We start from the raw sequence: 12483 nt of genomic DNA on the forward strand, positions 1-12483 counted from the left end.
ATAACCCTAGAAATTTCCTTTCTGCAGCTGTTTTGCAGTGACTGTTAGGGGAAACTTTTCCATGTAAGCAGCACAGCTGGCTGAAGAAACATACTCGAGGAAAAAAAATAGGTGATCACTGGAACAGCACTAGCATTCTTATTATTCCAAAAAGTAAGACAGTCAACATAAACAGTTCTCTGAAAATGTGATGATAGGTGTCAAGATCTAGCAACATGCAGACTCTCTCCCGAGTCTCATTGGCCACAAGAAACAATTCTGCTTAAGCCTACAGCACCAGAGTGCTAGTAAGTGACACTCCACGTTCATGGATTTTTCAGTAGGGTTGTGCACTTGCAAACAGTAAGTGCTACAGCAGCTTTTACAGTCCAGAGGTTTTATCTTTTATGCCACCATGCTGAACAAGTCTTAGACCAGGCAATGAGAAGAAAACAGATTTACTATCCAGTATCCAACCCTAAGAAATCAAAGATATGTGCACCAGAGATCCAACCAGATCCACTGGAGATCAGTTAACAGCTACCTGATATTTCAATTAAGTTCAGAAAACAGTACAAACTGGAGAAAAAAAATCATCTGAAATTAGGGAGGACAACATGGTCACCATCATAGCAAGGGAAATTCTGTCACGAAAATAGCTTTTGGTTTTATTAAAAGACAAAAGTGGTAAAAACAGAAAAGTCAATAAAATTGCTAAAATAAGTATCTGTAATTACCAAGATCAAAACCCAGTGCCTTTTTATTAAACATGAACTTTTATCCTGCCTTCTGTAATACGTAAATAGTGCTGACAATTGGTTTGTGAGGCACTTGCTACAATAAAATGTAATTGTATCATGAGAGAAAGGTGACAATCAGGAGATCATGAAAAAATTACATATTCTCACTGGTGGTTAATTAGCCATGCAAAACCCCCTCAAACAGATATTCTCTTCTATTAGGAATGATTACTATGCAGGCCTACAGATGTCAATACCACAGTCATTCAAATACTTCTTTCCCTACTAATTGAAGGTTGTAAAGCTCTGGTGCCAAGGTTTTGCTTCCAAAGAGCTAATTTATGACTAGAAGGATATTTTATGTCTTCAGTTGCAGCAGCTACAAAACTCAGCAAATCAGAACCATCTGTGCACTGATACTTGAATCACCATTCATCTCGCAGCCTATCAGTCACATTAGTTTGCATCCTGCATTCTTGGCTCACGTACACTTGTGATGGTCCAAAGTTCACCAGAAATATTAAAAATGAATGGTACCCTGACCCTGCCTTATTGCACACGCATCAGAGACAGAAACGGGGCTTTTGCATACGGGTAGTTTCAAGGCGGAGGTATGCCGGGACTGACATTTCACAGCAAGTCCAGTAAGACTGCTAATTACCTCAATTTCCACTTATTAAAACACGGTGTTATTAACCACGTAGCTTCAGACTTAAAAGTACAAAAGGAAAACGTAACACGATAGCTGTCAGTTTTCAAATTCCAAGTTAGTGTATCACTGTATACCAATAACGCAGTTAAATCCCAGAATAATACCTCCTCCACATTAGTGGCTGCAGGAGTATAAAAGCAAATGACAAAGAACAGCTTGAAAGTAAGAAAATGAATTAAATGCTTTCACTAATAAAGGTAACTTTGCTTTTAATCTGGAAAGAAGGAAAAAACTGGCATTCAGGCTTTTCTTCAAGATGTTGGTGAACAAAGTCCTTGACTTCCCCATTATCCTGAAAGTAAATCATTCTCCACAGACCTACTACTTTGAAGTGAGAGGCCGTAGGTCAAAAGGACTCATGACAGTTCTTCCTCCTTAAGGGTTGACATCCCACTTTTTAGCAAAGCCAGGGGAAACAGGAATTAACAAACACTATGTATTTAAGGCAAAAAGAAATGTTGTGTCAGTCTCATTTTGCAATATTAAACTATTTCCTCTTCTACAAAAGAAAAGGCAACAATTTCGGAAATAATCCCAGAACTCTCTTACTTACTTTTGACGCTTCAGCAGTACAACGATTTCGTGCGCATCCTGCAGTGGAAAATTCCAGAGGGCCATCGTAGCGAGTTCCACTTGACTCTAATCCATCCAGCAAGATTTTCTTGAGCGCTTGATACTTTGGCTTCTCATCATAAGCTAAGCCATAAACACATGCCAAAAACTTGGATAGTTCACCTGTGGAGTGTATTTTAAATGTAAATTTCATTTGGTGTAGACCTAGAACTTCAAAAGAATTTAATTCCAAAATGGATGCCAATCCTATGCTGCCAAACAAGATGACAAAATTTCAGCTGAAGACAACACTCAAAACAGAGCTGACAGTATCTTGTCTTTACAAGATGAGAAAAGGAAAAGATAGACTTGGATAAACAAGCTAACCCTTAAGTGCTATCTCTTGTTATGCATACGCAATTTGTGTGGTACTGAAAGTTATTCAAACATAATTAATCAAAACACTTCATTGACAAATACTGGACAGTTCTGTATAAAATAGAAGCAGTTTATATTTGAAGGATCATAATACCACTTTAAAAATTAAATAGTCTCAACAACTCTGTTTTAATCTGCATAGATATTATCCTTAGAATGCTTTGGAGAATAGCAGAATTTTGTTTTTACTTCTAATACTCCAACAAATAGTGGTTTTGTTTACATACTAATACAGTCTAACAGCAGCATTATTTTGCTATCACTATTGAGCGGTTCTAGAAACAAGGAAACCACTGAATGTGCAGAAATAATGCTATTAGGAAAACATGGGGGGGGGGGGGCAGGTTGTCAAACTTTTATTTCAGTTGAAGACCCAAGTGTATCCTAAAAGTGAAGTGCTTCACCAGATATTAGCATCTGGTAAAATCCCAGAAGTAAACATTTACTAAATACGTATGTACATCATGAATATATTGTATGTAATATGCCCTGCATTCCAATCATTCAAATACAGAAATGGTATGAAAATAAGTGAATAAACCTAAATAGATCCTGGCCTTTGAAGGAAACGTTGTGTTTTCCCTAAACAAAAAGGGGTTTTCCCTGTACTACTTGTGTATTTCACCTAAGAGACATATAACAAGACAAACCATGCCTTCATTTGCTTTTTCAAACTCAAAATATGACGCGATAAAACTTTTGTAGACAGTTCCTTCTGTTCTAGGATAGTTACTGCTTCCTGACACCCTGGATTTCATGTGGCTGAGATCTCTTATGTCACTCTATAGCATGCATCACAGATGAGACTGATTATGATTTTTGTACTGCCGCTCACAAGGGCTGAAAATTTAGCCCACGGTGCCTGTATTATCTACTTAGTACTTGCTTATGGGATAATGCAGGAAAGCAGCAATAGAAGTTCCTGCAATAAAAGCATTAAGTATCCTTAATCATTAAATATCATTAAGCATCAAGAATCATTTATTGTAGAGTGACCAGCATTCAACTCATCCAGAAATTTACTTTCTGCCCCTGCAGTAAACAAGCCTTCAGGTTAAAAATGCTTGAAGTATAATAAGCTTGTACATGAAGGGCATGATCCACTTCCACTGAAGTCAGAATTGTTAGTTCAATTAAATTACACCCTAAATTAATGAGTCTGACATACAATCTAACAATGAGTATTACATAACTACCCTGTTATCAACTAAATACAGATACAGCAGGCTGAATTCTTATGCTGGACATATATGGATCCAAAGAACTTCCACTGTAGTGCCAGATTTTACACAAACAGGATAAAGGAAAACCTCTCCAAAAGCCTCCATTCATGAATTACATAATTTTTTGTACTATTTGTTATCTTAATACCCTATTTAATACAGAACATATCCTTGAGCATTGTAGAGATTTCTTTACTAATTCCCTCGTCCCTCAGCTTTTAATGCTCATTACCAAACCTGTATTCCTGGATCTGGCAAGGGACACATCCAAACCTCGTAAAAAGCTGCTAATAGTGGAAACCTCACCCTGGTCTCTTCCATGTGCAGGAAAGAAGTCACAGCTACCTTCTCCTCAGAATTTAACTAACTCAGCAAGTAAACACAGGAAGACAGAGGAAAGAGAGGGAAGCTTAGGGGAGGAGAGTAAGGATGTGGACAGGACATCAAAGGACTTTGGGTGCAAAAACGGAAAGGAGAAGCAGAGCCCCGAGTTTGATTTCTAGGCTCGATAAAACTGAGCTGCACTATAGGAAAGTCAGGTGCTGCTGACTCGGATACTCTCGGTTTGTCCTAAGATTAGAGACTGGTAGCACTGCATGACTCATCTGAACACATCTGCCTAAAGGTGCAAAGCATAGCAAGGAAGTTTAATAATTGAAATTCGAGAGTTGGTTAAATTTGTGTTACTTTTATTTTTCTTCTGCTTCCCCCAAATAGAGTAAGACATTTAGGTGTTTTTTGTAACAGACTGAAAAGCTATATGGTAGACACTGTAAGCACACTTACTACAGCTGCTTCCAGAAGAATTCCATTCCATAACTGAATCTGGGAGCTCATCCATAAGTCTGAAACAACATGAGAGTGCAACAATTTAATGTGGTTTTGGAGCAGGTGATTCTTCATTTGGGATTTAGGTAGACAGCAAGTCTCAATTCCAAAGGGAGTGGACCTCCGGGATAGCTAATGATTCACAGTTCTGCTTTTAAAACAAGATCTCCCCTTACCAGCTATATTTTTAACTCTTTAGAGACTGCTGATTTCAGCAAGACCTGGCCTACAGCTAAGACTGCGCTTTTAAGTTTTCCTTCACAGATGTTTTAAGCTTTCTAGAGAGAGAAAAGAAATTCCTTTGAACTGAAATAGCTTGTTCTGATTTCAGCTTAATGATTAATATTTGTGTTTTGAAATTTAAGAAGCAGTTCTGGTCTGCCTAGTAGTAATTTAACATCAGATTCTTTCTGCCATATAGGCTCACAGGCAGCTGGGTGATGGCTGTCAAAATTACAAGCAGGCAAGGCAGGGACAGAGAGAGGGAGAGGGAAGATAAACCTCTGTAAGTCCTGTGGAAAACTAAACTAAAATAAAATAAAGTAAAAAATAAAAGGCGGGGCACAGATCTACTTTCTATCTATCCAAAAACAGAGATAGCAAAGAGAATTGGAGCTCAGAATGAATCACACCTTAAAAGATGGGTGAAGTAATACCAGCGATCATTTTGAGCAGGCATGTATCCCAATTTCCTAGCACCTGGAGGAGCCTGCAAATGCACCAGCCCCCTTGCTCTGAGTGAAATCTATTAGTGCAGCCTAGCTGCTAATGCTATTAAAGGATCCTTTGTTTTGTTTTGTTTTAAGGAGTCATAAAGGTCCACAAACAAGGAACAGGATATGTTCTCAAATGCATAAATTGGGGTACATAGGCTAATAATCTTCAGTTCCGTAATCTGGTTAGCCAGCCATTTCAAATTAATTGGTTTGGCATGCAACAGCTTCCCTGAGACCCGAACTTCAGCCAAGTTCTGCCAACACAAGTCTGAAGGATGGAATCCACCTAGCATGCCTTGGTCCAAGACCTGCTTCTGTGGTAACGGAAGGATGCTGCCAAGGTCAGGGCTGTGAGTCCCACCCCATGAAGTTATCTCTGTAGGCTTGGCACTTTGTAACAAATGGAAAGAGGAATGGGATTATTTAATGTATAGCTACTTGGAATGCACATCTTCACACTGCAGTCACTTTGTGTTCTTATGCAATAAACACAAGTAATCTCAAATAAGAACAAAATTACACAGTTCACTAAAAAAGTATTTTAGTTCCTTTTTTTATTCTTAAGACCTTGCATTCCTGACAATCTTTCAAACCAGGATCCAAGGCTAGATGGACCTTTAGTCTCACCAGGCGCTGTTCTTTAATATCAGAAGAAGGGTTTTCAATTTGGGGGAATTAAATATTTAAATGTACACATTTTCCTTTTATTTAGCTTAAATTCTAATTCAAATGGAGACTCCCCTCCAATTGTGGTATGAACATTTCTGATCTCAAGTACACCAGCAGTCCTTAAATACCCCCTTACCCGTGCACAGTGGCCTCATCGCCCCAGGTACTGGTAGCAAAGACTTAAGAACCTGTTAGGGAGGGATGAGACCACCAGCAGACAGCAGAATTTGAGGTCCTGCTCTGACTCCTGTTTTCCAAATGCATCACCCTTCCAGGCCTAGCCCCGTCTTCATCCTAATCACACAGACTCACAGCAAAAGACTGGTGTGCTCAGAAATGATCTGCCTGTGCTGGTAACGTACTTATAAGTGATCAGGTAAACACCTGCATGGTGATGACTATTTCCAGCCTTTAAAAACAGCACAAGCACTCAAAAATAGGTAAGTTAAAGGGGAACATTACCTGATACCAAGGAATACTAATTCATTAAACTAAAAGGATGTTACTGCTAAATCTAATCTATCATTTTCTGTACATTTCCTCCTAAGCATGTTTGCCTGGCATCCTGAAAATGCTAGCAATTGAAGGGTTAATTGCATGGGAAGAATTAGTGAAACAGCTTGATTGATTAAATTGATTAAACATTGAATTGTATAAGTGTTACTTTGCAGGGGGTTGTGTAATGATCAGAAGTTCTAAAGGAGAAATATTAAATATAACATACGATGTCAACATTTACAGATGCAATCTGCATTATCCACAGTCTGCAGGCTAACCTTTTTCTCTGTTGAGAGCCGATGCCACACTGAATTTGCAGATTGATTTCTGTGGATCAGCTATCTCTATTGTGTACCTCTGTTGTGACTTGCCCTACTTAAAAGTTTGCTGCCTTCTCCAATTGTGATGTTACATTTATGGATAACTACTCTTCTGTATAGCCTTCTACAGGCAATGCTGTACCACATACAATTAACTCTCTCAAGTCCCAACTGTGAAAGCAGTGAAAGAAAACACTAATACACTTTGTTGCTTTAGTAAGCTCTAATGAGTCATGCTGGGAAAAAGAAAAGATTTTAAGCAAATTCTTTAGTATTTTGGTATTTAAATGTTTGTAACGCCAGTAGGCTTGTATAACATTAAAAATCTACATAAAAACATCTAAAAAACAGGTATCAAATAGCAAGTTAAATACATTCAATACACATGTGAAAGAAAACTTCCAAGAGACTTTTGTACCACAGTCTCTACAAAGCACCCAAGAACTTCAACGGAAACCTACAACATCCTTCTGTATGTGCAGTAAGGCACGCAACTGTTCACAAACGTGTGATTTAAAAAGAGTATTGAAAAAACAACTAGCAGACAAAATGACTGGACTCTGCAGCTGAGTTTATCGTATCTTCGCAGCAGTACATACGTAAAAATGTGCGAGAGGGTCTATATGCACATGGAGTTCACATCTTTAACTGCTTCTAACACCTCCCTATTCAGGAAAATTGTTTTAGCTCTCTTGTAAGGTGATACTCTACAGGATGTAAATTGTCCTTTTCAGACCTGTTTTAAGTGATGAGGATGTTGTAGGGCTCTGGGGTGGTACGTGCGTGTGTACGTGTGGGTTTAGTTTTACTTTGTTTTCGCAGTCTGGACAGCTACGGGGTCCTTCAGGTTCTGCTCCCAGGGTAGTTTCCCACATAACCATTGCAGCATGCAGTAGCCAAGGATTTCAAGGTCACCTCGTCTGGATGGGGCTAAAACAGAAGGGGGGAGAAAAAAAAAGATAAAGAATAAGAACCTCTTCTTAGGAAACAGAAAAGACGTTGATTGAACTACTGTTGATGAAATATGAAAAAGCCAAATGGGCAAAGTGTTTTGTTTGTTCAGCTGTATTAGGCCTAAAACGCCCAGGCTTTTGGCCACAGTCCACAGACAGGCAGTGACTTGTTGCTGTTGAAGTAAGGGTCACTTTCCTCACCTCCTCCAACTTCATCCTTCCTCAGTCTGGCCTGTCACATGGACTTGATCCCCATGGCCTCTGACATGATCCAGACAGCCCATAACTGAGTACCAACACTTTCTCAAAGAGCCAAGCAGTAAAACAAAGAAATAAATGTCTGCTGCTAAATTGCTAACACATGTTCCAGGAAGTCCATGGGGTCCACATTGGTCATGCAGGGACCCTGTGAGTGCAGACTAAACACTGATGGCCTTTCCTGTTCTACTACAGAGCTATTTGAACTTGGAAGATATGACAAAACTGCCATCTAGTGTACATTTACACACCAAAGTTGTCTGCTTACAAGTACCATGAACTGTTTGTTTAGAGAGAGCTGTAGCCCAGGCTCAAATACACTTACGGTTTAGCAAGTCCTGGGTAAACTTACCACTACCTGTTTCCAAAAAAGAAGTTATTTCAGGAAGAACTTACTCTCACCCCACACACCCTAAACACACCTATTAACTACAGAATAAAAATACAGTAGATATAATTCAATCAAAAATTAGCCCCATCCGCAAACATCTCCTGTGCAGAAAAATAAGTAACTGAAGTTAATCTATATATTGACTTTTCCAAGGGAAAGGGAAAAAAATGTGATACTAACACATTTGCTGTTGCTTACTGCTAGTCGGAGGAAGCCAAACTTGAAAAATTTGAAAAAGGGGGATTTTTTGCAATGTTTCTGTACACATCTGACTTACAGCCTATAGTTTGCAGGACAAGACAACATGGAACCTGTAAAAACCCAAACTGTTTATCAAGACTAAAGACAGACGGATGTAGAAGTTAAATTTATGCTTTTGCAAAATGAGTTTGAACTTTCCAGGAATGAAAGAAGATTTCAGATTTGCTCCATACTTCTTGTCTAGAGTAAAGACTGGTAGTTGAGCACAGCGCTGCTAATCCAGTTGTAAACAGATATCATATTTTATGGGCCTTCATTAAATAAATTCCAGAAAGTCACTCAGCAAACTTATCTTTTAATTTAAAAAGTCATCTGCTAAAAGCTATGGTGCCAACACATCATAACTGTTTCTTGTTACCGTACACGCATTATTGTGAAAGCAGAAGATAAGTTCTCATGCATTCTCTATCTGAACTGCTATTAGACTACGGGATTATTAAAGGCCCTTCAATCTAACAGAATGCTACACTGTCCCTCGGGGGTCGTTTATTTTCTGCACTAGATTCAACAATGTCCTAATGCAAGACTTGGCTCTCGTATTAAAATAAAAACACAATCTCTACCACTTGCTGTTCTGTAGTGATTTCTTCCACCATAAATCTCCTGTTAACTGTGGAACAAGTCCATTCATACACATGTGTTCACAACTCCTTTTTCCATTATGGCAATTCCAGATTAGAACCATATAAGCCAGCATTTTTGATTGCAGATCCTCTAATTTTCACTCAGTGCTTTTCTGGCACCTGCTTGCGTAAGATGGGCTATGTAAAGTGGCCTTCTGAGAAAAACTGTCAGAATTACAATAGGACACTGCTATCCACTGAGGGACTAATTGATATAAATCTGTAAATAATGCTAAGTCAATTAGGCTTCAGGAGCTAACCTAAGGTTTTCTGACAAAGCAGTCCCCAGAGAATAAAGTTTACTTCCCAGTCACAGTTTGGCCACGACTAATTACCATCTTCCTCCCATCCAGATCTTCCAGCCCTTCCCCAGCTAATGCTAGAGCAAAGCGACCACAAACGGGGAGATGGGTGCAAGTAAACCTTCACCAAGACGTTCCTAAAGCCACGGCAGTCAGCTGAAAAAAATAGACACACACGTGTAACTGAGCCATACATCACTCGAAAATAAAAGGGGAAATGTTTTACAGAGAGATGGTAAATTCCCGTATCACTTTATCTCCCAGGTCACTGCAAGTGTTACTGCATAAAGACTTTTACATGTGTTTTTCATAGATCCACATGAAAATGTCAGCGTTTGATTACTTGGTTGTACGAGCTTATTCTTTGTCTCTGCTTCTTTCCCAGCTCAGTACTAGAGATGCTAACTTCCTGAACTTTTAAAATCATTTTGATTCTAGCAAAAAAAATGTATTCAAACAGCTAATTTTAATGAACTAATATGATCTATAACCAATGGAATAATTAGATTTTCACCCAAATAAAGCACTAATATATAAATTTCAACTACACATTTACTTGCAAAATATAGCTGCTAATATAATTGGAGATTACAAGAACCCTTGATAAACATCAACTGAGAGATGTGAATCTGGCTTCATTTTTAAATGCAATAGCCAGGCAAAAATACAACAATTTTGCTTGATAACTTGGCACCGTTACAAGAGCATATATTCAAAATAATGTTTAAATCAAATTCTGTTATTTCACTGTAGACTAAAAATCTGTAGTTTTTTCTTTCCATATAGATACTTGATTTCTGGTTTTCTATTAACTAGGATTTTTTATTATTATTTTAGTCTCATCTGAAATACTACTTAACAGGGCAGTATTTTACTTCACAATTTTTTATAGTTTAACTTTTTAATTTTAAGATTTAAGGCCTGATTCTGTTCTCACTCCTGCCAAAATAAATCAGGAACAACTCCACTGAAGTTAATGAATTAACAACCATGTCAATGAAATCAGAGTCAGGCCATAAGAAGTTTTATACGCACTACAAACATATACTCAACATGCAGGCATAGGGCTGAACAATAACTCAGAATAATGTAACTGAAGCAATTCACCCTGAGAAGAAAATATATTATGTATCTTCGTATACTGGATTTGGCAGCTATTTGAGCCCTAATATAAATTCGGATTACTATTTCAAAATAGAGCATAAATGATATCACAGACGTCATGCTATGCTCTCAATGCTACACTGCTCCCAAGAAGCTCATCTTAAACCCATGCAAAATGGGAGTTTTCCTCCATGGCCCTTATTTAGATAACTTTGTCAAGCCTTTTGTAGAGATCTAGGAGGCTAATGAGCAGGAGATGAAATGTTTTTTCTATTATTTTTAATTAGCACTGTTACATTATGATTTCACCATTACTGTTTCTTTAGATTGGAAGCTTTTCATAAAAAGGATCATTTTAGTTGCTTGTATTGTGTCTACATGCAGTGGAATCTCCAATTCTCACTGACATTACAGCATACAAATTCATATTAAATCACAAACAAATATAACTTATAGCAGAGCCATTAATCCAAATGCCCATAAAGGAAAGGAGCATTAACATGACCATGGAGAAATATAATTATGTTAAAAAATGTCTCATCATAACGTTTAATAAATGAACTGAGTGTGGTACAATTTATTTTTTTTTTTAACTTCAAGTTGGGAAGATAAAAACGGACAAACACGCGATTTGCCAAAAATCAGTTCCAGTATTAGTGGCAGGAGGAAGAAAGAGCCCAGAAGATGTAATAACAAGGTAACGCTTCCCCAGCGTACCAGCCAGTTTCAGGGAGTTCGCTGCAGCAGTACAGTGAATTTCTGAATCGAGTGGATAGCTACAGGAAAAAGGTTATATAAATACAGTAAAAAAAAAATAAGTTAAATGACTTTTAATGCCTGCAGGCCATTCTATAGGGAGTTATCCAGTCCCAGGCAGGAGAGCTGCCAGCAGGGGCCGGGAACAGTCCCTCCTTCCCTCATGTACAGTTCTGCACCGTTAGCTTGGCGCTTTGCTGAAGTACTCACTGATAACAACCACCACCATGCAACGATGGAAAGACAAATAAATCCAGTGCAAACACAGCATTGCCACAATTGGACTACAACCCTTCCAGATAACTCAACCTGGGGCATGGCAACGAGCAACTTCCTCTGTGCCAGACATGGTCCCTGTCCCAAACCTGAATCCCGCAGCTACACGCTCAGCTGCTTGGATGGCTGACAGGCACGAAGCGTGCTGCAGCACTGGCAGGAGCTCCTGAAGCTCTTGGCCCACTGCGGGTGGTCAGAGGGGCCAAAATCAGCCTGGCAGTCCTGAGGGTTCGCATCCTCTTGCAGCTGGACCACAGCTGGCCGGCAGCCCCGGCCTTGGGATGCCTAACGCGCCTCAGGAGCCACAAAAGCAGCAACACTCCTGCCTCTGCCCTGCCGCGTCCGAGCTCACAAGCACAGGACCTCACTGCAGAGCTTCCTAGCTCGTGCACTGCTAGCGTCCGTAATGCTCTGCTGCAGCTGCAATAAGAGAGTGTGGCCAGCGTCAGGATTCTCCTCTACACACAGGCAGGGAGCGGATAAAAAGCAGGACTGGTGAGATGGGAGGTGCTGAAGAGGGCTGGGGTCCTGACTCAGGGGGGAGAAGTTTATGTAGTGGGAAGATGTTGGGGAACTTCACCACCAGGTCTGAGAGGGAGACAAAATGGTGGTGGCAAGAGATGGGCTACCTGGTCAGATGTAAGAGGTCCCAAGGCTGTACTAAGGAGAACATGTGGCAGGGGCTGGGGATGGGAAGCTTTACTCCTCCTTTACATCTGCGTGGAAAAAATATATCACAAAGGTAAGGGGCTGACAAGCAGCTATGAGGTTCACTAACTTTTTGAATTCCTGGTGTAGAGCATGAGAAACCCAAACTAAAGAGAACAGCCAATTCCAAGCCACGCTCATCAGCTGTGCTGGAAACGGTGATGCTCATCTTATTT

At 39.5% G+C, this 12483-nt stretch overlaps 1 protein-coding gene across 6 annotated transcripts in view; it reads right to left on the reverse strand.

Annotated features, from left to right (window-relative positions):
• Positions 1-12483, reverse strand: part of VRK2 (VRK serine/threonine kinase 2) — a 46682-nt gene that overhangs the window by 6188 nt on the left and 28011 nt on the right. For 5 of the 6 annotated variants that reach the window (XM_048060755.2, XM_066993434.1, XM_048060759.2 and 2 more), the window contains 3 exons: positions 7485-7605; positions 4431-4489; positions 1985-2166 (listed from right to left, as the gene is read on the reverse strand). In XM_048060755.2, coding sequence (XP_047916712.1) covers positions 1985-2166; positions 4431-4489; positions 7485-7605 — 362 coding nt within the window. The remainder of the gene's footprint in view (positions 1-1984; positions 2167-4430; positions 4490-7484; positions 7606-12483) is intronic. The other variant, XM_048060756.2, reaches the window with a different exon arrangement.

The sequence above is a fragment of the Anser cygnoides genome, chromosome 3 (assembly GCF_040182565.1).
Source record: "Anser cygnoides isolate HZ-2024a breed goose chromosome 3, Taihu_goose_T2T_genome, whole genome shotgun sequence".
In the NCBI taxonomy this organism is placed as follows: Eukaryota; Metazoa; Chordata; class Aves; order Anseriformes; family Anatidae; genus Anser; species Anser cygnoides.